Source organism: Myodes glareolus, chromosome 1, assembly GCF_982192425.1.
Source record: "Myodes glareolus chromosome 1, mMyoGla1.1, whole genome shotgun sequence".
NCBI classification, from domain to species: domain Eukaryota; kingdom Metazoa; phylum Chordata; class Mammalia; order Rodentia; family Cricetidae; genus Myodes; species Myodes glareolus.
The window spans coordinates 129,444,121-129,470,958 of record NC_142026.1 but is presented as its reverse complement, the minus strand read 5'-3'; the positions used below and the strand labels follow the sequence as shown (position 1 = coordinate 129,470,958).

At 40.8% G+C, this 26,838-nt stretch overlaps 1 protein-coding gene across 1 annotated transcript; it reads right to left on the bottom strand.

The window, feature by feature from the left end:
* Window positions 1-13,001: 13,001 nt before the first annotated feature.
* Myct1 (MYC target 1) lies at window positions 13,002-24,890 on the bottom strand. Its single transcript, XM_048419905.3, has 2 exons — window positions 24,711-24,890; window positions 13,002-15,557 (listed from the first exon to the last, which is right to left on the bottom strand). Exons 1-2 carry the CDS (start codon window positions 24,760-24,762, stop codon window positions 15,043-15,045), a joined length of 567 nt encoding a protein of 188 aa, XP_048275862.1. The 5' UTR covers window positions 24,763-24,890; the 3' UTR covers window positions 13,002-15,042.
* Window positions 24,891-26,838: the final 1,948 nt, after the last annotated feature.

Sequence of the window (26,838 nt, the reverse complement as noted above, 5' to 3'; positions counted from 1 at the left end):
CTCTCTCTCTCTCTCTCTCACACACACACACACACACACACACACACACATACACACACACAAAAAAAATATAATGTGTGCAGTGTCTGTTGGGATTCGGGCATAATACTGGTTCCTGTCTCCTGGCAGAATGAACCCATGTAATACCCTAGCCAACCTAGGATCCTATGGCTATGTCAGAATGCAGATGCAAAGGTTCCTTTAAGAGACAAACTCTGCCCACTCACTCTCCTGCCGTTCCTCTGAAGGGGCAGGCAGAGCTTTTCCTGTCTTCTCTCTCTCTCTCTATCTCTCTCTCTCTCTCCCTCAGCAGTCATATTTACCTGTGAGATTCCTCCCTTCTAAATTAACATGTGTGTTAGCATTGCCCTTGTTCAGGTCTTGTTTAGGCAGCCATGTTGTTAGGAAGTATCATGGGTGTAGCTTCTCCGTCATTACAAGGAGATACAGTCTCACAGCAGATTTTCTGGTAATTCTTATATTTATGATCTAGCTGAGACTCTAACATACTTCTAGCCCAACTTTCTGTCTTTGGAAAGAAAACTTTTAATTTACTTAGAACTAATAGTCCCATTCGACATGGTATCTCATTCATTTACAAAGGACTGCATCTAGTGAGCAATTTATCTTAGCATATCCAAGGAAATTGCATTGCTCAAAGCCAGACAGTCTGTGGATGAATTATTCTACTCTTTCTTTTGCAATGTCCAAGTTACCCATTGGTTATGCCTGCTTTAAAATTACTCACAGAAAACTGTGTGCAGCATACTATGTACTTGAATTCTCTGGAATTCCATACTTCCTGTTATTTCCGGTGAAGATCTGTATCTCTCCTATGACTGCACCTATGCCTACCTTCCAATTTTTGGTTTTAAATCAACACTTCAGCCAGTTTTTCTAAGAGGAGGTCAGCTCTACTGTGGCCGGCTGTAGCTTAGGGTGATGGCTTTAATATTTATTGTGACATCCAGAAAGTTCTTTGGTATGAGACATGGCACAAACTCAAGCTGGTTTTTATACACACCTGGGAAAAGTTCCCTTTTTAAAAAAGATACCAGGGAGGGTGTATAACTTTATGACATCGTTTGACCTCTACAAAGCATGGTTCTTGAAAGTTCAGAAAACACAACCATGCCCACAAAGACTCACTAATGTCCACACACTGAAGGATCCCCAAACTGCTCCCAGTTAACTCCCTTTGGGTTTTTGAGTCTACCGAAGAAGTCTGGAAATCCCTTTTATGACCACAGACCTCAGTGCAAAGACACTGCTGCAGTGTGATTATTTTCAATTGTTCTTTATAATGATCACCACTGCCAAAAACTCCTGGGCTACAGAGTCTCTGAGGAAATTCTTTAGGATTCTGTTATTATAGCACATAGGTTTCTTTATGGTAAACTTCAATTAGTGACAACTCTGCTGTCTTAAATGCAAGTTTTGATTTTGCTTTGTGATGTATCTGTTCTATCCTTTCTAGAATACCAAGAGCTGTGTTATGGTCCGTGGCTAGTAAGCTTTAGTGTGGAAGACAGTTTTTTGAGAACGAATCTCATTTATTATACTACCTATTTGCTTTTGATCCTACCTTTGTCTCTATTTCTTATTTGTGGTACTGTGTGTAGAAGCATTTTATACATTATAGTTCAGCAGTACAAAGAGGGAAGGAATCAGAGACAGAAGAAAGAAATAAAAAGAAGATAAAAGGTAGGTATAATATTCCATTGATATCTTTCAATATAAACAATCAAGTGAATAGAAGTTTTAAGGTTTTATAATATTAAAATTTGGAAATGATTAGGAAAAAAGGTAACTTCTGTTGTCAGTTTATTTGAATTCAATACAAATTGCTAAAGTGTGTTTGTATGTGCATGTGTGTGTATGTGCACAAGCATGCACATGAGGACTGTGCACATAGCTGCTGGAAATAACACTGAGCTATAGTCCCCAGCCCACTGCTTGCCTTGGAGCTTGTGAGGCAGAAACTCCCAGGTGTACAGATGACGGAATCTGAGTCATCATGTAACACAGCTATCCACAGATTGTGTTTATAACAACAACCACCCTACAGCCTCAGTATAGATGGCTATCAACAGATAAATGGATAAGGAAAATGTGGCAGGTAGACACACACACACACACACACACACATACACACACAAAAAACTTTGGTTTTATTCAGCGTTAAAGAAAAATAACATTGTGTCATTTGTAGAAAAAAATTTGGAAATGGGGACCATGATAGGGAAGTAACCCAGATGCAGAAAAACATATATCTCGTGTTTCTCTCATATGTGAAATATATAAAGCATTCTTATATGTGTATGCATATATATGACGCATGTATGCATATTTATGACATGAATGTATAAGAGACAACCTTTCAGAAGAGGAAGAGGCCAGTAGAAGGGAGAAGCGGGGACTAGAGAGGTAGTGGGAATGAGTGTGGGTCAAGTGCAGTGGTGGACATCTATGAAGATGTAATCAAGGAGCCTATATTTTTATACAGCGAATAAATGCCAACAATGAAAATTCTACTCTTCGGCTCTATTCAGACATTTTATTTGCCATTGAACATCAGAATACATGGGTCTGGAAAATGTGAAGTATGGGCTCAGGCTACTCACTTGCAAGTGTTCATTTTTAATTGCCTGCATTAACAGAAAGAGTCTTCCATGAATGCCAAAGGTTCTGTCAATTTTTACCAGTTTACATTGGTTCTTTTTGATTTGGGTTCTGACTATATAGGCCAGGCTGGTCGGAATCTTTTTATCTTTCCTGCCTACACCTCCTATGTGCTGGAGTTGCAGGTGTGGGTGTGCCACCGAATTGGGTCCACAGATTTCTTAATACAATACAAGCTCAGCAGCCAAGAAATTTGTCTGTTTGTAATATTCACACCTTTAAAATAAAGGCAAGCTTCTTGTCCAGTTCTTTCAACATTGGTAAGTTCCTGCCACTAGTATTTCATGCTGTTATTCTGTTTGCCGGGGAAATACGTTCTCCACTACAGCACTTTGTGATCTTCCTTGGATGTTTTCTCCTTGTGTTTAACACAGTCTTTTTCTTTCATGTACCACAGAGAGATCACAGATAAATTTCCTTTTAAAATTTTCTTTCAGCAGCATTCTCTCATGGGCATCACTTAATTTTATCAAGCATCCGTAGATCAGGGCTCTGGCATATGTTGCTTTATTTTTGAAAACAAATTTCCAGTAAACGCAGTTTTCAGTTTACACTTACGAAGTCAGAATGTCAAGATGACTCAAAAACAATGCATTAAATCACAAGTGAACTTTGCAGATTTGATTTGGCAAAGATAGCCCAGATTCAATGAGACGGAGTGTCTACAATCTGCCCGAGTGAGTAATCGGGAGTCACTCAGGAAGATCACGTCAAAGGCCAGAGCCACACCGCTTAGGTTAATACCTTAGGGTAGAATTAACCCAATTGAATGAAACATTTTCTCAAAAGCATGTCAAAGCTTGTGGGAAACAGCCCCAGAGTGTCTCGGATAAAGAAAATGTATGCATGGAACGGTTGGTGAGAAAGTGTACATGAAGAAAATGAAAAGAACACAGAAGCCACCAAGATGGGTCCCCTCTCCCTTCCTACCCAAGAACATTAGCTACATTTACCCCTGTCTGGTTAAGAACTGAAGTGTCCAAACACAAAAGATGAATTTGTTTCAAACAATGAATTTGCCCTCATTTGTATAACACATGGATTTTTTTTCACTTTAAAATCACTTTGGGAAAAATTTAGACAATAATTTCTGTTCATTTTGCAGAAGAAATGTATCCAGTGAAGGTGGAGAGCTAGTCTTATGTGTTGAATATCAGAAATCCTTGAAATGGTATAAGCCAGATTTGAGAACCTGGTAATCAGGTGGTGCCCTTTAAACCATCTTCAAATATCCCACAATCCCATCTCACTAGAGAACCCTAGTTGAGGAAGTGTATGCCATCAAAAGTTACCAACAGGCCGTCCATACATGTCACTTTATGTCAGGAGAGAAACAGAGCCAAAAGTCCCCATGCTGTTCTAAGGAAGGCCTGATAGAGCCTGTTTCTAATAGCTGGGGACACTTGCACTGTGTCCCAGCAGATTTTGAGAGTAGGATTGTCTGGAGACCAAGTCATTAATAAGCAGAAGCATTTGGAGTGATGGACTGAGCTCTGGAAAATGTCTCACCAATAATGAACTCTGAGGACACTTGGGACAATGTGTCTACTTGGCCAGTCATCTGAAAATGAACCTAAATTTTTGTAATGATTCAAGAAGCAAAGAAAAATGACGGAATCTTTATAAGAACAATGAATTTCATGACATTTTAATTTGTTTATTTCCGGTCCTTCTTATCATCTCTATGACGGCTTTGAAAGTCATCGGATTTGACATCACAGTGTCTGTTAAAACCAGCTGCCTGCCAGTCAGCAGAGAAGTCAAAATAAGCTTAAGTAAGTGAGAGAGACCTGTGTTCCATAAATAGTCAGTATCCGACCTGACTGCGGGAGTCCCATTTCCAGGGCTTGTCCTTCCCCAATTCCATCCAGAGCTCACTAACTTTTACAAAAACATTTGTTGAAAATAACCAACAGTCCTTGTTTAATATTACTGTTGCCCAAGGCAAACATCAGATGGAATAGAATGACCAAACCAGGCATGAAGAAAATATGGTAAGAAAGTGTCTATAGTGTGTTCTAACATGTTCTCGAATGTCTCTAAATGCACACAGGAGCGAAGGTTTTGTGCATAGCCAGGGCAGAGCCAAGCAGGCACACAGCTCTCATTTTGACACACATGGTACACATCTGTATCTCTCCTGGGGTCTGGGTAGATGCTAGTGTTCCTTGGCTTGTGGCAACTCTAGTCTTTGAATTCAGCCTTTGTAATGTCTCTGTTCAGGCCTCATATTACCTTCATATCTGTGGTAAATGTCCCTGTGTTTTTCTGGTAATGACATTTCCAATCGTGCTTAGGGACCATAGAGATATAAGAGTCCCTACATTAGGCATCACAATCCCTGACTTCAAACTCTACTACAGATCTACAGTACTGAAAACAGTCTGGTGTTGGTATAAAAACAGATAGGAGGACCAATGGAACTGAATCAAAGACCCAGATATCAATCCACACATCTACAAACCTGATTTTTAACAAAAAGCAAGAATTGTAAAATGGAAAAAAGAATGCATATTCAACAGATGGTACTGACATAACTGGTTATCAACATGTTAAAGAATGAAAATAGATCCATATCTATTGCCATACACAAAACTCAAGTCCAAATGGATCAAAGATTTCTACATAAATCCAGCCATACTGAATCTTATAGAAGAGAAAGTGGATGTACACTTGAATGCATTGGCACAGGAGACCACTTCCTAAATATAACTCCAGTAGTACAGACACTAAGAGAAACAATTAATAAATGAGACTTCCTGAAACCAAGAAGCTTCTGTAAAGCAAAGGACATGGTCAACAAGACAAAATGGCTGCTTACAGAATGGGAAAAGACCTTCACCAACCCCACATCAAATGGAAGTCTGATCTCCAAAATATACAAAGAACTCAAGAAATTGGTTATCAAAATATCAAATAATCCAATGAAAAAATGGGGTACAAGCCAAACAGAGAACTAACTCTCAAAAGAGAAATCTAAAATGGCTGAAAGACAAGAAAATGTTCAACATCCTTAGCCATCAGAGAAATGCAAATCAAAACAATTCTGAGATTCCATTTTATACTTACAAGAATGGCCAAGATCAAAAACACTGATGAAAATTTATGCTGGAGAGAATGTGGGGTAAAGGGAACACTCCTCCATTGCTGGTGGGAATGCAAGCTGGTACAGCCCCTTTGGATATCAGTAAGGCAATTTCTCAGAAAGTTAGGAAACAACCTAACTCAAGACCCAGAATACCACTTTTGGGTATATACCCAAAGGATGCTCAATTGTACCACAAGGATATGTGCTCAACTGTGTTCGGAGCAACATTGTTTGTCATAGCCAGAACTTGGAAACAACCTAAATGCTCCTTAACCAAACAATGGATAAGGAAAATGTGGTATATTTGAACAATGGAGTACTACACAGCAGAATACAATAATGACACCTTAAAATTTGGAGGCAAATGGATGGATCTAGAAAACATCATATTGAGCAAGGTAACCCAGAGCAGAAAGACAAATATCATATGTACTCACTCATAAGTGGCTTTTAGACATAAAGCGAAGAAAAGCTAGCCTACAGTTCACAATCCCAGAGAACCTAGATGACAATGAGGACCCTAAGAGAGACATACATGAATCTAATCTACATGGGAAGTAGAAAAAGACAAGATCTCCTGAGTAAATTAGGAGCATGGGGACCACGGGAGAGGGTAGAAGGGGAAGAGAGAGAAAGGATGATGATTGGAGAAAAAATATTTAGCTTAATAAATATAGGAAAAAAAGTCTCTCCATTTCAAAAATCTAACTAACTTCTGGGTATTATGGTGCATGGCTTTCATCCTAGCACTTGAAGGGCCGAGGCAGGAGGATCTATGTGAGTTCAAGTGCCTAGTATATATAGGAGTTACAGGGTAGCCAATGCTGCGTAGTAAGAAATTGTCTAAAAAAATAAACAAACCAAAGCAAAGGCCCAAATCTTTAACTGACTATATTATCAATTTGATAATAATTTACCTGTGTTAGCACATTATTCATCCCATCTTCTAAAAGCATTTTCTCAATAGCACTGTATTAATAGGTTTCAAATATAAAGGCCTGATACTGTGAAGACCATTATTCTGCTTGCTAGAAGTCCATTCAAAATTTCTATGTGTTTGTTGAAATTTTATTTAAAACTTTGTGTATGTGTGTGTCTGGTGATGGAACCTAGGGATTCACACATGCTAGGTGGCTGTACTATTATTTTCTCAATCCTTTTGCATAATCCTTTACTTTCAACTTCGCTTAGCCATTTCAATTTAAGTAAGATTTTTAATATTGGCTTATGCTGGAAAGTTCTGCTAGAACAAAAGTGTGTATCATTTGGAGTGCCTGCATATATTTCATCAGATTGAATTTTCTGTTTGTTTGTTTGTTTGTTTGTTTTGGCCTTTTGTTTTTCGAGACAGGGTTTCTTTGTGTATCCTTGGCTGTCCTGTGATAGGGGCGTTCAGCCAATCACATTCTGTTCGTGGGGCGTGTTGCCCTAAGGCAAAAGTTTACCTATAAACCTGGCGGGTGAAAGCCCCTGCCCTGTCTCTCTCCCTCTCGACCTGGCCTGGATCCAGCGTTCCAGATGGGTGGGACTCTGTGTAAGTTTTTCCTTCTGTTTTATTAAAGCTGTATCTTTTGTAAGATAGTCTGGGGAGTTTTCATTACCGATCGCCCTGTGTCTTCAGTCCTGGAACCAGCTTTGTTCTAGTTCAAAAGCAGGCTGACCTTGATCTCATAGATATATGCCTGCCTCTGACTCCTGAATGCTAGTGCGAAGGGTGTGCAACACCACTGCCTGGATCAGATTTAATTTTTATAAGGAATGAATATAATTGACTTAATTTTGCATCTGGTATCTTCTACTTTAACCTTTTATTTCTGTTCCTATTTTTTATTTTCTACCATTTGCTGCATGACCTGTAATGTATCTGTTTGTGTGGCTCCTTTCCTGAAAACAGGTCATCTGCTAGCATAATTTCTTAGTAAAGTGTTTCTTATGTACATAGTTTTCAGTTTACAAGCTTTAGAAGCAAAGCAACACACATAAAACCTCTGTGTTTTTAGAAGCGGTTTGACAGGTTCTCATAATCCAACCTAGCATTATTTATATCGAACTGGGAATTTGATAGAAACTTGCTGCTGTACCTAAAGGATAATTAGATCACCCCTGCCATAGGAAGGAGGGAGATGCTGTCAGGCGTCATGATGCAGAAGGATGAAGAATTTCAACATGACTGATGCTTTATTGATGTTTTCCCCTCTTTTGTGGGTTACTTTAATCATTTGTTCTTATTATTACAGAAGAAATGGGCTTTTAAATATCATTTCTTAAGATTTCAGTCATTTGGAAGATATTGATCCTCCTGCCTCTAGGTTCCCAAACATGCTGGAGAAACCCCACTTCCTTGGTCAACAGGCTTCTTTTTTTTTTTTATTAAGAGATTTTTTTTATTTATTAAAAGTTTCCACCTCTTCCCATTTCCCTCCCCCTCTCCCCACTCCCCCTCCACCCTCCCTCTCCAGTCGTAAGAGAAGTCAGGGTACCCTGCCCTGTGGGAAGTCCAAGGCCTTCCCCTTCTCCATCCAAGTCTAGGAAGGTGTGCATCCAAACAGACTAGGCTCCCACAAAGCCAGTACATGAAATAGAATCAAAACCCAGTGTCATTGTCCTTGGCTTTTCAGTCAGCCCCCATTGTCAGCCACATTCAGAGAGTCCAGTCTGATCACATGCTTGTTCAGTCCCAGCCCAGCTGGCCTTGGTGAGCTCCCATTAGATCAGTCCCTCCGTCTGTGGGTGGATTCACCCCTTGTGGTCCTGACTTCCTTGATCATCTTCTTCTCCATCCTTCTGCTTTTCATCTGGACCTTGGGAGCTCAGTCCAGTGCTCCAATGTGGGTCTCTGTCTCTACCTCCATCCATCGCAGAATGAAGGTTTTATGGTGATATTCTAGATATTCATCAGTGTGGCTATGGGAGAAGGCCAGTTCAGGTACCCTCTCCTCTGCTGCCCAAGAACCTAGCGGGGGACATCCCCTTGGACACCTGGGAACCCCTCTAGAGCCAAGTCTCTTGCTAACCCTAAACTGGCTCCCTTACCTAAGCAGTGAGATACACTGGGTGTAGTGATTGTTCTCACCACGGACGAGCAGACGGTCAGTTGTAGGAACTCAGATCTGAGAAGTGACGGGAGGGACCAAGTCAATGTTCTGTGTTTTCTATGTCACCTTTCTCCTCCACTGTCCAACAAAGTCATTCTGGAAGTGTTCGGCTTCATCTTGTCCACTAGTATGTGACCAAAATTCTTTCTTGCACTATATGAAGCAAACGAAGAGATGAGATCACGGGTTGAGAGAAGCAGAGGGAGAAGTGGGAGGAGATGGGAGCAGGGAGAGAGAAACGCGAAAACGAGGTTGGCGCTTGAATCCCTGGCACATTTCTAGTAACAGTACGAAACAGTTAAAGTTTTAGAAGTGTTTGTTCCAAGAATCATAGTAAATCAATTGTAGCTTTGCACAGTGTGTGTGTGTCCATGTATACTTCATATGGTATAGGCCCTTTCTCCTAATTTTCCTGATTGTTTCAAAACACACATGTGAGGTGTTCTCAGTGATGACACACGGTGTCTCTGAGCTGTTCATTACCCATCATCAAAACTCTAATGTGTCTTATTTTTGTGGATTCTTTTTGTTGAAAGGGCGGGAAAGAAGAGAGAAAGGAGGGGAGAGAAAGAGAGATGTCAGAGTCTCGTGTATTCCAGGCTGACTTAAAACCTTCTGTGTAATAGAAGGTGACCTTGAACTTCAGTTCCTCCTGCCTCCATTTCCCTAGTGTTTGGAGTGCCGGTGTTTGCTTTCCTGGCACTGCCTGGCAGCCAGGCCTTCAAGGGTATCAGGCAATTGTAGTGCAAACTGAGATACTCTTCCCCTCCTTACCCCCCCCACCCCCCCCACCCCCCCCCCCGCTGAGGATTTTTAGTAGAAGGGCTTTTCTCTGTTGTTTTGGGTTGTTTGTCCTTACTTTCAGGGTTACCGACATTTTTGAGGTTTGGTTTGTTTGTTTTTCTATCTAGAAATTCGCTAAATTTTGTTATTGAATTTCCTAACATTTCTCTCGCGATAACTTTCCCACTGATCTTCAGAGCCATTTCTGCCAACAGCATAGACGCTGCTCTGCACTTTATCAAAGCAATCTCACTTGGGTCTTCAGCGTTGAAGGCACATCTGGCTGTGAGCACCACAGACTGCACTGATGCTTCCACCATTTGCCTTCTGTTCATTAAGAGTGGACAAGTCCAGCTCCTTCTGTCCCCACCATCATCAGGAAATTAGTTTAGGTTTCAGCCCTCCCACAGCAGGCTTAGTTAAGCACGGGCTTCCTTGAATAGCTTGCTTTTTGTTGTTGTTTTGTTTTATTTTGTTTTGTTTTCTATAAAGACTCTAGAATCATGATGTTCCTAGCATTCTGGGAATCCCAGAGTTCATAACTATGTCTGTTTCTAAGGTTATTTCCAACCGTTGTGGAGGACAAACTACAGGCAACCAAAGTTTGGCTGCAGTGACCCACCCTAGCTTCCTGGTCACACCTTTTAGAACATGATCAGTTGTTTCCTTGGTGTATCTTCAAACAGTCTCGATGGGTAAGAGCTTCCCATGGCTGCCTTCCATTCACTTGCCCAAGAAAGGAAGATTCAACAGAATCCTGCCTCTTACTTAGTTTCGGCTGTGCAATCTGCTTTGGAAGTGCCACCTACGATATCGAAAGTTCCGTCGTAAACAGCGTCTACACTCAGTCTCAGAGATGGCAACCCTTCTGTCACAGCTAAGCAGAGACTCCTGGCTTTCTAACCAACTCAGGCAAGTGGAGTGCGTGCCCCTACATTATCTCAGTGCAGGAATAGACTTAAGGTAGATGGACCCTGGAAAAACACTATGTGTATACCACTACCTTGTAAGGAAAACAAAAGTTTTACATGGGAACGTATAAGTGATTGCTCTGTGGGTTTTTAAAGAGGAAGAGAAGAAAGATGCCCGCAGTTGCTCACCCCTCTGTCAGTGCCCATGAGAATTCTTTACTGTGAATGAAGAAAGGCAAAAATCCCATGCCAGCTGCATTCTAGTCTGCTGGTCCCTTGCCACGGAATCCCACGAAGGAAATGAATCCCTTTCTGCAGCTGTGTTCTTATTTCCTTTTGGAACTGGGACTCTGCCACATGGCTTTGTAAAAGTCACAGTGTCCCCAGGGCACCCGGTTACCCTTGCTTAGAAAATAAAGGATCACAGTACCCAGGAAAGGCGAGAATCAGAGGCTGGGATCCTCACAGGCGTCTCGTCCCAAGACCATTGCCAGCCCTGGACAGCCCCTTACTCTTGAGAGAAGTTTTGAAAGATTTAAAGAACGTGTTCCCAGGAGAGGGCTCTGTCTGCCTGACTCAGAGAGGAGCTAAACCAGGACACACCCTGAGAATGAGCTTCTCATTTATTGTCATTTTAACAAGCTGGGGATCATTTTTTTTCAAGTGATAGAGTCCTAAAATGGCATTTGTCACCTTCAGGAATAGGGGTGGTTCAAAGGACAAGGTAGTCTCTTTACTCCATGGCCCCGCCTTTTCAGTCCCTTTCCCCCTCTATGTCACCAACGGTGGTGGCAATTCTCCTGCTCTCTCCCTTCCTCTTAGCCATTTCTTGCCTCAAAGGACAACTCAATAAATTTGATCAGTTGCTTACCATGTTATAAACTGTTCTGCTTCCGTTGTACACGGCTGTTATATCAGAACTGGTCTGCTTAAAAATAAATCGGAACTTCCTTTACAGGAAATTTTGTGTGTGTTAGGCATGCTGAGGTCTATGTAGGGATCTTATTCTGCTTTATTTAATTTTTGAGACAGGATCTCCTATAGCTTAGCCTGTATATAGCTGGTAATGACCTTGAACCCCTGATTCTTCTACCCCTATTTTCCAAGTCCTAGGACTGTAGGCACACAGTCTATTCAAGGCTCTTTGTACATCTCATTAGACAGCCCCGATACACCTGGTCACCAGAAACATGGAAAGGGGCCCTCTTTTCTTCATACATTTGCTAACAGTGATTTGGTATGGACTCTTATAAATAAATAACTAATGTAGTAGACAAAAAAGTGACTAAAATATTTTGAGTGTTCACAGGTGCCTTCTCAGGAAAAAATATTAACTTCTGTAGTAAATACTTGTTATTATTTTTTAAAATTATCTATCACTTTCTCTCTGCCAGGTGTTTTTGTGGGGAAAAGAACTTGGTACACTCATTTACAGCGACTTACCAGATGTTTTTATTTAATAACTGTTACTGTGATTTTAATCTTTAGATCTTGTTGTATAATCCGGGCTAGACTCAAAGTCATGATGAAATCTCCTTCCTCACCTTCCTTAGTTCTGGAATTGCAGCCGTGTGCCACCATACCAAGGGAAATTAACAGTTCTTAAACTCCACATTATTTCTTCATTATATCTTTTTAAGGCAAGCATGGTAGTGCAAGGCTTTAATCCCAGCACATAGGAGGCAGAGGCAAGCAGATCCCTGGAAATTGCTGATTAGCCTGCTCTACATAGCAAGTTCCATGTCAGCCAAAACTAATAGTGAGACTCTTTCTCAAAAGTTATGTATTTTTCTGTTTGACATTTATTTTTACCAACCCTTTTGTAGTGACATTTCAATTGTATTTTAATTAATAAAGACTGCCTGAAGATCTGAAAAGCAAAACAGCCAGCCGCTGGCTCTTACCTCGACCTCAGTCTGAAATGGCGATCCTGTCTCCTGGAATCTCAGAATGAGACTGTGTTGAGAGCTGTTTCCTTCCATTTTATAATCCTCTCTAGGACTGGGAATAAAGGCGTGCACCATTGTGATTAAAGGCATGCACCGCCTGGTTTCTCTGGCAACTAGTGTGGCTACTGGGATTAAAGGCGTGTGTTACCATAATCTGGTCTGTAAGGCTGACCAGTGGAACTGTTTTACTCTCAGATCTGCAGTCTTTATTAAAATGCAATTGAAACACCACCACACACCTTCTTTTTTTAAAAAAAATTTGCGTACTTATTATGTTTACCGTTTTCTGCCTGCATATATGCCTGAAAAGCAGGCCAGAAGAGGGCGCCTGAATGCAGTACAGTTGGTTATGAGTCACCATGTGGTTGCTGAGAATTGGACTCATGACCTCTGGAAGAACAGCCAGTGCTCTGAGCCTCTGAGCCATCTCTCCAGCCCAATTCCTTACTTCCTGATGGAAAGTGGTTCTATTAGTCAAGAAATTAACTGTGAATTGAAATTGATTATCAGTTTTATTTCACAATTGATAAAACATTTCAAATAAAACAATTACAACTAAAAACATCTCCAGCTTTGGTTTTAACTTCACATTTCATACAATTCACAATATTTATAAAATACTCCTATTGGTCATTTTATAACTGGGGCTTAATTAGCAGGCGTTCTGCCAAATGAGCCAGAGGACTTCTGCTCTCATTTCCTTCCCTTGGGAGATGGGAACAGTTTTCATTCGTAGTTTAAATCATTGATAAAAACCATGCCTTCTTTTATCCTCATGTTAAACACTGAGGATGACACGCAACCTAAAATTAGCCTTGTTGCTCAGCTGGTGCTTTCGCACAGTCTCACCAGGGCTATGTTACAGCTTTTACATTTTCCTTAGTAAAAAAGTCAGCTGCCAATACATCGGCTCTCCTCACAGCTTGTTGTTTTGAGTGCTTTTTTTCCTTCCATCTTCTCTTTCGTATTTAATTACAGGGTATTTGGGTAGATAATTTGAAGAATAATTTCTCTCGGGGAACAATGCACAGTCCCAATTATATGAAACTCATAAAGATATTCTTTAGGGTATCTTTTACGCAAATAGTTATATTCTTGAGGTATGATCAGACACCACTAGCTGGCACCAGTGGGTATCAGCACAAACCCAAATCTACAGAAGAATAAACAACAACACAAGCTAAATATTTGATGGATCAGCTTCTGAATAATCTCCCAGTGAATTCCTATCCTTGGCGCAATGAAAGTCTCTGGTTCCCAGATTAAAGAAGCCTCTACCTCTTGATGTCTGATACAATGACCATTGGGCCTGGATTAGTCACCTTGTAAAGACTTTAGTGGAGGGGAGACAGAATTCATAGAGCATCACCCGGGGCATGGTACCTGGGGGCTGAGGTGACCGGGAGGAACTGCTTTTCAGAGAGGCAGCATGTTTCCACTGTGGACTGTCTCTCTCTCTCTCTGTAGAACAATCTTTATTTGACCAGAGAGTTAAGAGGGAAGTTCCCCCTTAGAGCAGTGGTCCTCAAGCTTCCTAACAGCACTGTGACCCTTTTATACAGTTCTTCATGCTACAAAATTATTTTTGTTGCTACTTCATAACTGTAATTTTGCTACTGTCATGAATTATAGTGTAAATATCTGTGGTTTTGGATGGTCTTATGCAGTAACTGTAAAAGGGCCATTTGACCCCCAAAAGAGTCATGACCCACAGGCTAGGCTTCCCACACCACACTACTCTAGATAAAGTGCTTTCTTAGCCACGAGATTCAATTCCAAGAAAGAAAAACATAATTTGATGTGAAATAAAAACTTCTGCTTAGGACAAAAGAATTGGAGGTGCTGTTGCTTTGGTAATAACTACAATGACCATGTTAAATCCTCATGTTATTAAGTCCAGGAACTACAAAATGAGTCCGTCTTGGGGAAAAAAAAAACCAGTGAAATGTCCAAACTGAACCATCTTACAACACCAGTGGGGCTTAGCTATTTTGCTGGATTCTCATTCATAACTGAGTAGAATCACGGGATTTTGTACACACATCACGAGAGCTTCAAGATCTCTAAGATCCTTAGGATGCTACTGAGTCACTCACTACTCAGAGAATAACATTAAAGTTCCTTCATTTAGTGACTTTTGTCTGTCGGCAGTCACGCGGGAAAGTGAAGGGGGACTGCAACCCGGAACAACAAACATCTAAAGTCTTTTTAACCAAAAACATATAAATATGTATGATTTGTATGTTAGAATCTTTAATCAGTATCTTTAACTCAGTGCCTCACACTCAATTCAAAATACATAAATATAGAACTTTTTGAGAAAAAAATACTTTTATGGGACATCAGCGAGAAAACTGTGTTTAAAAGAAGCTTTGCCTTACAGGGTAATGTTCAGCTTTCACAAACTACCAACTTAGGAAATCAATCATTAGTGCCATGACCTCAAAAATTCTGTTTACCCTATATATCGTTTCCTTTCTAAAAGAGACAAAATTAAAAAAAAAAAAAGAATTAAAAACAACTAACGTCCAGACTCAGGAATCGGGAAATGCCTTGATGATGGACTCATAGGCCGGCGGGGGCGGTGTGGAAAGGCCCATCCGCAGGCTGTTGCTGGACCAGCGGAAGTCTGGCCTGCTCGGACTGTGCAGGGTGCTGATGGCGGATGGAGCGGTGGAGGCAGGCAGGGTCATCAGCTGACTCTCGGTTTCCACCGGAAGCGGTGGGCATTGCAGGAAGGGATGGAAAGTTGAAGCCCTGAAGCTCGATTTCCTGGGGAAGGAGTTGGCCAGCTCCAGAGACGCTTGTCTCTGGAAGGTGAGACTGGCCAGGCTGAGGTTGCTGCGGCGCTCACAGCCACTGTGGCGGTAGAATCCAGTTCTGTTGAGGCCATGGCTGTAGGAAGACCTGGGTCGCCTGGTGGGACTCCACTGGGAGATGGGCGCACTGGCTCTTCTTCTGCGAGACAGGAACACGAAAAGCGCCCAGAGAAATCCTCCGATGGCAAGTCCAATCGCCACGGATACAGTGAAGGACATTATTAGGTCCTCTGAAACAAAGAATAGTCAGTAAACCAGTAACTCTAATTTCAAAGGCAATTCATTTAAAAACACAGGGCAGAACATGAACTGTAATTCACAGAATGGGTTCTGAATTTTAACATGCTTTGAATTAGGGAAATGGAGAACGATCAGGGCTCCACTTACTTAAACAGAAAGCTATGAAAAACACTTTGCTCGTGTTTATCATCTTTAGAAATTAAAGTCTCACTGAAGCTCGACTTTAACTTAGCAATTTTTCTTACAGAACCGCAAATGTCCACAGCTCATTTCCTTTGGAATTACGATTAGAGCTAATGCGCCCGTTGGGAAAGGAGGCCGTCACAGCGATGATGATAATGCTTCCCCCTGTCTGCTTTGCTCTGTCACACTGATATCTCCCACCTGCAGTCTTATGGCACCTCACTTCCTGCACTCTGTCAGAGGCAGGAAGTTCAGGGGCAGAACCATCTGCAGGGCTGACTGATTTATGCCATTTTTCCTAAACACCCAGACTCTCGGATCTCTGACTCCACGATGACAAAGCCTATGCAGACAGATGCCTGGGCTCTTTCTTCTTCCTCGGGTTCCAGCTCATACTTCTCTCGTGTCTGTTTTGTGACAATAAAACCCCACCTTCCGAATCTCCACAAACTTTCCAAAGCATACTAGCTCCAATTCACCGAGCTTGGATTTGCTCTGATTTCTTCTGCAGGCAAATACATATATGTACATATCAGCTCATTCCCTCAATGCGGGTGCTACCTGGATGCCCTTTAGAAACTGAAAGCATTTTCTTCATGAATTTATTGGAGAAGCTGAGCCCTTACACTACATGAAAGACCTCTATATTGTTGAAACTCCTTCCAACTTACTGCTCAGAACCCTCTCCATCTGCCATTCCATGAGCCAACCCCAAACTGTGCTTTTTGCTTTCTATCTCAAAACCTGTGCTTTTTTTCCCCCCAATTTTCTGTGCATTCTCATATAATTTTCCTTATGTGTGGACATAAATTTCTGAGTCTGGGGAACTCATTTTTTAAAAACTATTCTAAGCACTGTCTTCCTCATACAAAAATGAGCTAATGTTAAGTCGAAAGTCAAGGCATATATTAAATTGCCTATACAAGAATTCTGCAGGTAAAGAGCTATAGACTAGAAATATGCATCTGAAGGTTTTACTACTGGGGTCATGGGCATGGGTTCTTTGTTTGTAATCCCGTTAGCAGGTAGAGTCTATTTCCATACTCTAAGAGTTCTCAGTGGGACTCACTTGACCAATGGGATGCAATGGAATTGAAACTTTGTAAGTTTGTGTCTAAATGGCAGTGACTTTCCACTTCCGCCCTGGTTGGTTTGGGGACTTCTTTATGGTGGACATAAGAATAAAGCCAAGCTAGTGTGGTGGCCAATGGAAGATACAGGGCTGTCCTGTGTATTATCCTTATGGTTCTGACCTAAAGCCTGCTATCCTTTTATGACAAAGGAATGAGTAGCTCTAGGTCATTCAGGTGCTGGCAAACCTCATCTGAAACGTGGGGCAAACCAAAGACCATCTTGTTGACCCCTGCTGAATTGTCAGCCCCAAATCATGAGCTAATTACCTGATTTTTTAAAACAAAATTCTGTTTTGAGTGCTTATTGATTAGCAAATGCTCGTTGTTGTTAAGGTCACACAATTGCAGACCCAGCCCTATTGAATAAATATTAGTGGGTTTATTTAATCTCACTGATTTCTTTTTTTAAAAGGTGGGGGGGGGGAACTAGATTTTGTAATGTCAAGCCCTTTTCCAGATTCTTGCTGTAGCATATAGAGAATCGAGAATACAGAAACAAAACAAAACAAATAAAGGTTAATAAATGCATAAGCACAATCACTACTAACTACCTAACTTTAGGATTTATGTTATTGTGTCCCTTTGCCTCCTATTGCCACAGGGGTGTCCCGAGGCAAAGCTGTCTTTGTTGTTATTGCAGCTCTCTTTACATATACTTATATCAAAGTTTTCCAAAACATTTACATAAACCATAAACTAAGTTCTTTCTGAGATGGCTTTTGAAGTCTAAGATAATTTAGGGCAAAGTTACTGACCCCAGTACCGTTGTTCCGAAATCTGCCTCACAAAAATAAGAAGTCACGGCGTCAAAATTCAGTGTTCTCAGAGATTTCATAGAGTCAGATATTATTTAAAAAAATCAAATAAGCATAATTGAACCTAAAAATTTTGTCTTACATTTGTATAACATGATTCACACCTAACTTTAACAATGCCCCCAAATCTAAAACTCTGATTATAAAGAAGTTTCAGAAATTTGGATGCTAAACATCCTCCCTTACTGTTCCTTCCAGCTCGAAGGTCCTACAGCTGACCGTCATTCTCAGATATCACGATCACAACCTCAACACTGTAAATGGTGCGAACATTTGGTAGAGGCCACCATCTAGTGGGCCACTGTTGAATTGTTGCAGTGTCCCAACGTGATTTTCATAGCTGATTCTAAAATGGAACGCTGGTTAATACATCCAAAGCCCTACAGTTGAGGGACCCTTAGGCTCACCTCATCCTGAAATAGATCACCCATTCTCCACTTCCTAAAGTGTAGATGAGGGTGGTTTCAGAGATAGGAAGGTTGTGACAAAAGGGCTTTTGGGGTGATAGACTCCAGCGCACAGAAACGAGAATGGTCACAATTCGCAGATGACGTAATGGATAAAAGTTTCTATGTGGATCACATCTGAGAAATTCCCCTGGGCTTAACAGAACGGGGTTCAGCCTCCCCCCGTCTATGCTGCTGCTCTTCCAATGCCACCACAGGCGGCAGGAGATTGCAGCTTTTCCAGCTGGGCTTCATGCTTCTCACCTTGGCAGCCTCGACCATGTATCCAGCTGCCCTCTCTTTTCAATCATGCAGTAAGTTCAGCCACATTGCACATTTGTTCCAATCCCCCGCCATGCTTAGAGCGAAAGCAAACTCCTAAATGTGGTCTAAGGTCTCCTACCTGAGAGCTGCTGCCCCCATGAGCTGAGTTCACCATCTGATTCCTCTCTCTTGTTCCTCACCAAATATGCTTCTGATCAAGGGCTCATGCCTGGTTCTGATTTGTTCTTTCAAAAAATATGTTTGTAGATATCTACATGGTTATTATTTTCTCTTTTGTTTTCTTCCTATTTTTTTTTTTAGGTATTACCCAACTTTATGCTGAGGTCTCCTCATCCCAAAATTACGTCCTGACCCACTTCTTACACCCAGTTTGATCTCCCTCCCCACTACAGGAAATGGTTCAGTTCCTACTCCTGAAAAATAAGAAAACCAGATGTCTATACATGACAAGCTATAACTGTTCTCAGATTTGAAAAGAGGGAAGCTGACTTCTGTCTTTAATGGTAAAAAGGAATTACTAAAGGCAATAATACTAGCACTGACACTTTGAATAGCATGGTGGACAAATAAACACAGGCTTGGGAAATCTGGGTGTGGCTTTGTCTAATAGTACTTGACCACAATTCTCAGGACATGAAATCAACCTGAATGTCCACTGCCAGAAGAATAAGTTGAGGAAACGAAACCTGCAGAGTCCCGAGTAACATAATGATGGCTTGGTGCCTTGCTGTCACCTTTATGACAATGGTTTCAAAAGACAATGTCACCAAGCACTGTAAAAGACATCTTGACTTGTGTGTGTGTGTGTGTGTGTGTGTGTGTGTGTGTGTGTGTGCAGTCTGTAATGTTTGTGTGGCAAAAATTTCAAACAATGCAATTCTCAAAACTAGCCTTTGTTATTTAGCAGCGTCTGAATAGGAATGAATAGTGTATAATAATGGAGGTGCATTACTGAACCTCAAAAGAACAAAGAAAGGAAATTCTGCAATTTAAAACAATATAGAAGAATCTGAAAGGCAGTATAGGAAGTGAAATAAGGGAGACCCAGAATGGATAAGTCTTTACTGTAGAATTCTTCAAACGTTTTTGTCCAGTGAACATTTTCATAATAAAGTGTTGAGAAGACAAGTCAACACAGTATAGATGACTTATACAAGGTATATTTGAAAATATAATTCAAATGGCAAATTCTTAGAAAACTAAAAAATAAGAGTCAGAAAAATCTGAGCGGCTTTCTGATGTCTAAAGAAAAAATGGAATGTGGCGCTGGAGGGATGACTTAGCGGTTCACTGTTCTCGACGAGGTCCTCAGTTTGGTTTCCTGCACCCACACACCCACATTGGCTGCTCACAACCACCTGTAACTCCAACTCTGGGGGATCTGATACCTCTGAACTCCAGGGACAACATTACTTATGTGGGTACCTATCTACACACACACACACACACACACACACACACACACACTTAAAAATAATTTTTAAATGAATGTGTTATTTTCAAACTCCCAGCTAGAACTATCATATGTAATGCCACAAATGCTGACTATTTTAGATGATAAATAACCACCAACTCAATTTTACATAAACTCTTCCAGATATTTCAAAATTAATAAATACTTTTTGCTTGTTTTACAAGGCTTTTATGACATTAATATCCAAATCCAACTTAATTTTAATAAAAACAGACAGCTGTCACGATTTCAGTGCAGAAGTCTGGAGACAAGGGATGCACAGAGAAGTACATACAACTTTGAGAGCTCCAGTTCAATAATAACCCCAGTTCTGTGGAACCCAGTGAGAGATGCGATCTCTTGAATCTCCCTTGGAACCCAGACACATCTGTCTTAAGAATCTACATTTGTAAACACTTGTTCTTCAAAGTTTCTAAATAACAGACAAATGGAAATAATTACAAGGCTATTCATATGTCACGATGCATAACCATTGAAGAAATTTTTTATATTCAGCTGAAGAAGTGAGCTTGAGAAATGGACAATGTTTGCTTGCTGTTTTGAGAGCACATTATGGAGACCCATGAACTGCCCATGCCTGCTCCACCACCGTCCCAAGGCCCTGTGAACATATTATCTCATCTGCTTTCTAGACCCCTAAAAACCACATCTTTTCTACAGACTAGGGCACCTCATTTGCTATGGGTTGAGGCATAACATTTTTTACAGACTGAGTAATCCTCACTAAGGATCCTACTACTTGGCAGCCCTAGATTCCCAACAAATCAGTTTGTAACCCTCCAATACCCCAGCGTGGGTTAAGGCGATAGGCAAGAATGCACAGGAGTAGGTTTTCTATTCCTACACTGTTAAATGAACCATTAAACACGGATACTAGAGCATCATTTTTGAAAGTCAGCACTGTATTACAATAACAAGGTGCTTTATAACTGAGATGGTGTTTGTGGTTTGTTTCTTTTTCTGTTCAGCTTCAAAACCCTAGAAGTCTGAAGAACTCAAAAATATTAGTGTTTTCCAGAAACAGTAGCAGGAAAGAGAATGAGTCACCATGAGCAATGTAAAGAGAAGTTTGGGAGAGAGAAGACAAGAGTTTTACGGTGTATGAGCAATGAGGGCTCTGGAAAATGAGGCCATTCCTCCATTTCCCAATCCTTTCGGGAATCCCAGTAGCTGGTACCCACTCCTAGATTCCTGGTCGACGCAGGTAGAAAGGTTCAAAGCCCCCCCATGAGAAACACTGGGTGTCGGAAGGACAGAACAAGAGTCAGGCTCCTGAAGTTCCAGGGCTGTAGGAGACTGTGAAAGATGCTCTATGCACTGAGAGAAACCAGAAGGCAATGGGATGAGAGTCAGTCAACTGATCAGAAAGTCTGACAAGAAAGAAGAATCTCGTTCTGAGCCAGAAGTGCACAGATCACAAGAACCTGGCTTTACATTTCAATGAAGGCGGGGAGGGAAACACATCCCCAGAGCCGAGGAGGCACACTTGTCAGTAGATGTCAGCAGAGGACCTTGGTCAAGAACTCCTGGTCCACTCGCTCTTGTACCAGAAGCAGCCATCATCCTCAGACCTCACAAGCTATTTCCAACCTGACAGAGAAACCCAAAGAAAGTGGAGGTGAGGAGCCTTAGAGTCACCCCTGAACAAGAGGGGCTGTCATAGTAACACGAACTTCTGCATTGCTATTCAGGTTCTTACAGGCGTCTGCTTTCGTTCTGTTCTCCAAGAACAGAATTTCTTGTTCCTGGAATTTCCACATACGAATGCTCCGTCCGCCGTTTGTTTCTTTGCAAACAAATCCTAGTGTTTTAGCTTCACACATTTGCTGATAACAGCTCTCCCACGTGCCCCCAAAATTCTCAGACAACGTCTTGCCTGTATCATCTTGATATGTTTCCTAATAAATGCAGTCAAAGCCCCAGAGTTTATGTATGAACTGAAGAAGGCTGAGTTAACATATCAGAAATGAATGACCAGACTGTTATCCTTGGAATTATCTTTTTATTTGGAACTTATTTGGTTTTCTAGGAGTAGGTAATATTCCACTTTTTTTCTAAAAATGATTCAGAGACCATTTCATATTTTAATTTCTATGGCATATTTTCATTCTTGGTCATTTTGTCATAATATAATGACAATATATAAAAAACAGAAGTTATTGATACTATTTATTGATTTAGTTATAGGCTTCTATTTGTTTATGTAGAAACACCTAATCACCTCCCTGAATGCAATCCTTTTTAAATTATTTTTTATTGATTTTTACTGAGCTCTACATTTTTCTCTGCTGAATGCAATCCTTTTAAGGGAGAGATCATATTTTGGGGGAGGGTGATTAGATGAGTAAGTGCAAGCCCAAACATCAATACACCGCCTCAGGTTTTCAGAGCGCTGGCCAAGGGGAGAGAAAAGCAGCAACAACGGCCCAGTGAGAGGGCAGCAGAGCAGAACAGAAGTCACGTGGAGACTCCCCAGTACCAAGAGAAGGCTTGAGCCACACATCGTCATCAGCCCAATGGAATCTGAGGGTCTCTGGTCCCGGCTGCCTTTACGGGACGGGTTATAGAGAAGGGATGTGCATTACACTGAGCAGAGGGGGAATGCAAGGTGGGGCCGCCTGCGGTGCCAGTCTCAGGCCTCTCTTGCTTGTGGCTGACGTCAAGGGCTTTAGGGCTTGCATGACTTTCAGTAGCTTTGACTGAGTGATAGCATTGAACAAACGCAGCTGTCCTTGTGTTGCAGCGGAATAGCATTACCTATTCTTTCATTCCTTAAGTAAACAAGAAAGTTATTTGGGGTTTTTCTGCTTTTCAGTATGTTAAGTTTAAGAAGTTCCTATGGCTCCTTGTGTGAGTTGTTGAGGCTATGACATTTCTTACTTATTCTCTTAACTCACAGGGCTACACAAAAGAGTACTTTTGGAGACAGAAGCTGGATTCCACCGCACTGTGCATGATCTTCAGGTTAATATTTTAAGGGGACCGGTGATCAAAATAGATATCAATTCAGACGCAAAGCAGAAATGAAAATAGGAAAGACTGACATTTATATATCACAAAATGTTTACATTTCATGCACTAAATTTATAATTACATTTTATATTTTGACCCCAGATATAATAATGCAATCTTTCACCTCTTTCACCCAAAGCATCAAACATGTTTTTGGTTCACCATTTTTGCTTTGGTTTAAAAGGATTTAAGATGACAACAGCCTCTTGGTTTTCCCTATTCTCATTTATCCTGCACCGTATCTCCGTGTCAAGAGAAGGGAGCATTAATACCTATTATTGACATAGGAATCGCGAAATCCCTGTTAAGCACAGATTTCCTTAGTAAGACTCTAAATGCTAGGATAAAGGAATAGACCACATATGAACATCTTATTGGTGTTAAGATTTATTTTAGTGAAAATCACCTGTGCTCTAACCAATGAGCAATGAATTATATTTCCTATATAAATGTAGAGTCAACTTGAATGACTTGTAAAGACAGAACTGGCTCTTCTGCGTTAATTTTTACTCTTGGAATGATCTATGGAATAATTTATTATTTATTGATGAGTTTACTTAGATGCCCTCTAGCTGGTTTTCAGCACTTAATATAAGTGAGGACAGTAAGTATAATTTCCACAAATGTAACATTAGACCATCCAGAATTCAAAGGTTTCTTGTCTCTTGATGTCTACCTAGAATTTGCAGGAGTAACTTATTTTTCAGTAATTTTACTATGCGACTTTATTACTACAGTGTCATCAAATCTCGTAAAGCTTGAAGCAAGCACTTTAATTAATAAAAATAATAAGTTAATTCCCTTCATGCCAATACCCATGGTCAGAGATAAATAAGTCAGATTGTCAGGGCCAGATTGCTGTCACTGCTCAGCATTTACCAAATAGTTTCCAAAGCCCTAGCTCCAATCACAGCAGGTAGCTTGATACAGTTTTCCGAGATGATTAAAAATGTGTCTTGCACATGATAGGGTTATACAGCTCTCAATCAACTCCAGAGTTCCTTTAAAGGTACTTCTGGATTTAACTTAAATTATTCCCTTTACTTTTCAATTTCCCTCCACAGAGACATGACAGTGTCATTGCACATCCCAGCTCTTGTATCGTAAATCTGGCCGGGAGTGGGTGGTGGTTTTGACCTCAGCATCTTCCTGCTCCTGGTTAGCAGCACTGCACATTCAATCTTGAGCTCAGGTTAGCCTCTGCCAGAGCCCACTTTGGTATTGTTTCTCTCCCTTTTGTGACAGGCTTCCATTGTAACCGTGTTGTTATTACTGCATCTTCTTTTCTAGGTTCATAATTTCACATTTTATCTTTGTCACTATTTCCAAGAGTCGTTCAAACATGTTGCTTAAATTGACTTTGAAAATTAAAAAGAGTAACATGGACAAAAACACAGACTTCAAAACCCTCTGTGGAACACCTTGGTTTCATGAAATAATCTTTCAGCTTCAGACGAATAAAACATAATTTTCCAACAAAATCCCCTGTGTTATATTCCGTTTAACAAGGACTTCTACTTTGTATTTCTTTTTCTAAATGTCCACATCTCTTGATTTCTAATTAAGTTTTGTTAATACCAACCAAACTTTCTGTCAGATCTTACTTTAATATTCCTGTAGCTTATTCTGAAAACATTTTTATGAGTATATTTCTTGAACTATATCTATGAAAATGGTCACTAGACATTTATGGCAAGCAAACTGCCCCAGAAATTTCCAACATTGTAACAAAATATGCAGAAAATATCTGTGCATCTTAATTTAAATAAAAAGTGGTGAAGGAAAGGTAGCTTACCCCAAAAGTTTTCTGGCCACGGGCTCCCTAAACTCGTTGTGTTATTGGCCATAATGTCCACAAGAAAAAGAAGAAGCCAGCGTGTCCAAAACAAGCAGTTTGAGCCTATGCCTTTGTGGCTCAGCAAGAGAAAGCTAATTTTCACGCAACACCCCACATATACTTGTGTTTACATAGAAGGAAGCAAGTGTATCGTGTTTCCTGCTTTTCTACTCGAATTAGCAACTGTTTTTCTTATCTTGGAATTCCACATGGCTCCCAGACACAAAACTATTTCCTTCTCGTCATTTCCTCCCTCGTTACTAAGTGCCCTCCTTTCAGCCACATCCAGAGCTGTTTGGGAACAAGAGGCTTTTTCTTGAGTCCCATCTTTCATTTCCACACAGAGGAAGAGAGCAAGATCTCCACACACCACTTAACGCCATCTGTGTGACAGTGAGCAATAGACGGCTTTCTGATATTTAAAGCCCATATTCATTTACATTTTTAACTAACGTCCTTTATTTATAAATCTCAGATATTAAAAGTCCTAGGTAGCCTCTTCCTGTATTTGGTATATTGATTTTGAAAACGTATTCACTCCGTTCATTCATGCATATTTAAATATATTTATTTGTGATTTTGTTATCACTTTCACTGGGATTCCAGTGGTGAGAAAACAAGATCATGTCTATGGGACCCGATAAGGGGAAGAGGAAAGAAAAACGTTCAGTGTTCTCATGTCTGGCCAGAGCTGCAGCCATCCCATGCCTGGGAAAATTATAGTTAATGTCCTTCCTACCCTCACAGCACGGCAGTCCTCTGCATCGGGAGACACGGAAAGTGGGAAAGGAGGTGCTAAATGTCACTTAAACTTAAATGTACTGAAGTGCATCCCTAGATTGAAAACCTGTAGCATGCGCTCTTGAGAACTCTCACAGGAGCCCTGGGATGTTGGGATGTGGTGAGCTGGAGGAGCTGTCAGCCTTCTGAAGTCTGTGACACAGCCCCGAGAACGCCGGGAAAGACTAAAGGGCAAAGTGACAACTCATTTTACAGCCCAATTCTCCAAAATTGTGATGGTTTCTGCTCATTTTTTTTATCAATTTTCATAGATTTAAGTTAACTATAAATTTACCAGAGATAAAAATGTACACAACTGATGACCTCAAAGAGAGTGAAACAGTTGAAGAGAACTGGAGAACCCACCGAACAAACTTTATGATATTTCTATCATATGATATTTTTGCCAATGTTTATTTCCACACTTTCTCATAAATAACCACACCAATGCTCAAGAAAGGCAAAAGGCCCCACATTTTAACAGTCCTCTTTAATTTCTAATATTATTGACAAGGTGTGTACAAATTGGAACTTGAAAGAACTTGCTGTGTCTAGATACAAGTATATTGAAATACACCCCATCTTTCTAAGCATCAAACAGTACTCTTCATGGCTGTATGTACTTTAAATGTGTGTTTTATGTAACCAATGGCTACTTATTGTCAAATAAATTCTACTCAAGTATTCCTAACTTTTATCTGATCTATTTAGACTGATTTGGGGGTGGTGGTGGAAGGGAGGACTCCCGCTTTGTCTGTGTAGGAACAGGACTTATTCTGTCTCAGGGTTGGGATAGAAGCCGAGACTTCCTGCCATTGTTCATGTTTTAGTTATCCAGATTTTCTGCCAATACATTTTCATTTTTGCAGATGGTCAGAACCCAGAAGAAAACTTGTTTTCTGTCCCTTTGTGACCTAGGGATTCATTTCTCTTGTGTTGAAAGCTTGTTGGTCGCTTCAGCTCTTATCTGTGCATATAATTCATGTGGTAAAGATTCATACTTTTCTCTGGCACAGATCCACACACGTGACTGTTTGTGTCTGTGTGATTTTCAGGTCCCATGACTTATCCTGCCATAACAGGAAGGGGATTTTTTTTCTTTACAAAAATGTCAGGTTGGCCTTCAGCTGTTCACTGTTTTACAGCTGGGGTGTTGTGCCTGTAGCTCTCCGCTCGAGTTATCTCACTTCAGACATCCCAGGAATCACCTGCTGCTGTCAGCCAGGCTTCTACCAGATGTCAGTGGTAGGTTCTTGCCCCTGACCCTCCGTGACTGTTTTATTCAGGACACTTCACATCGTGTGCC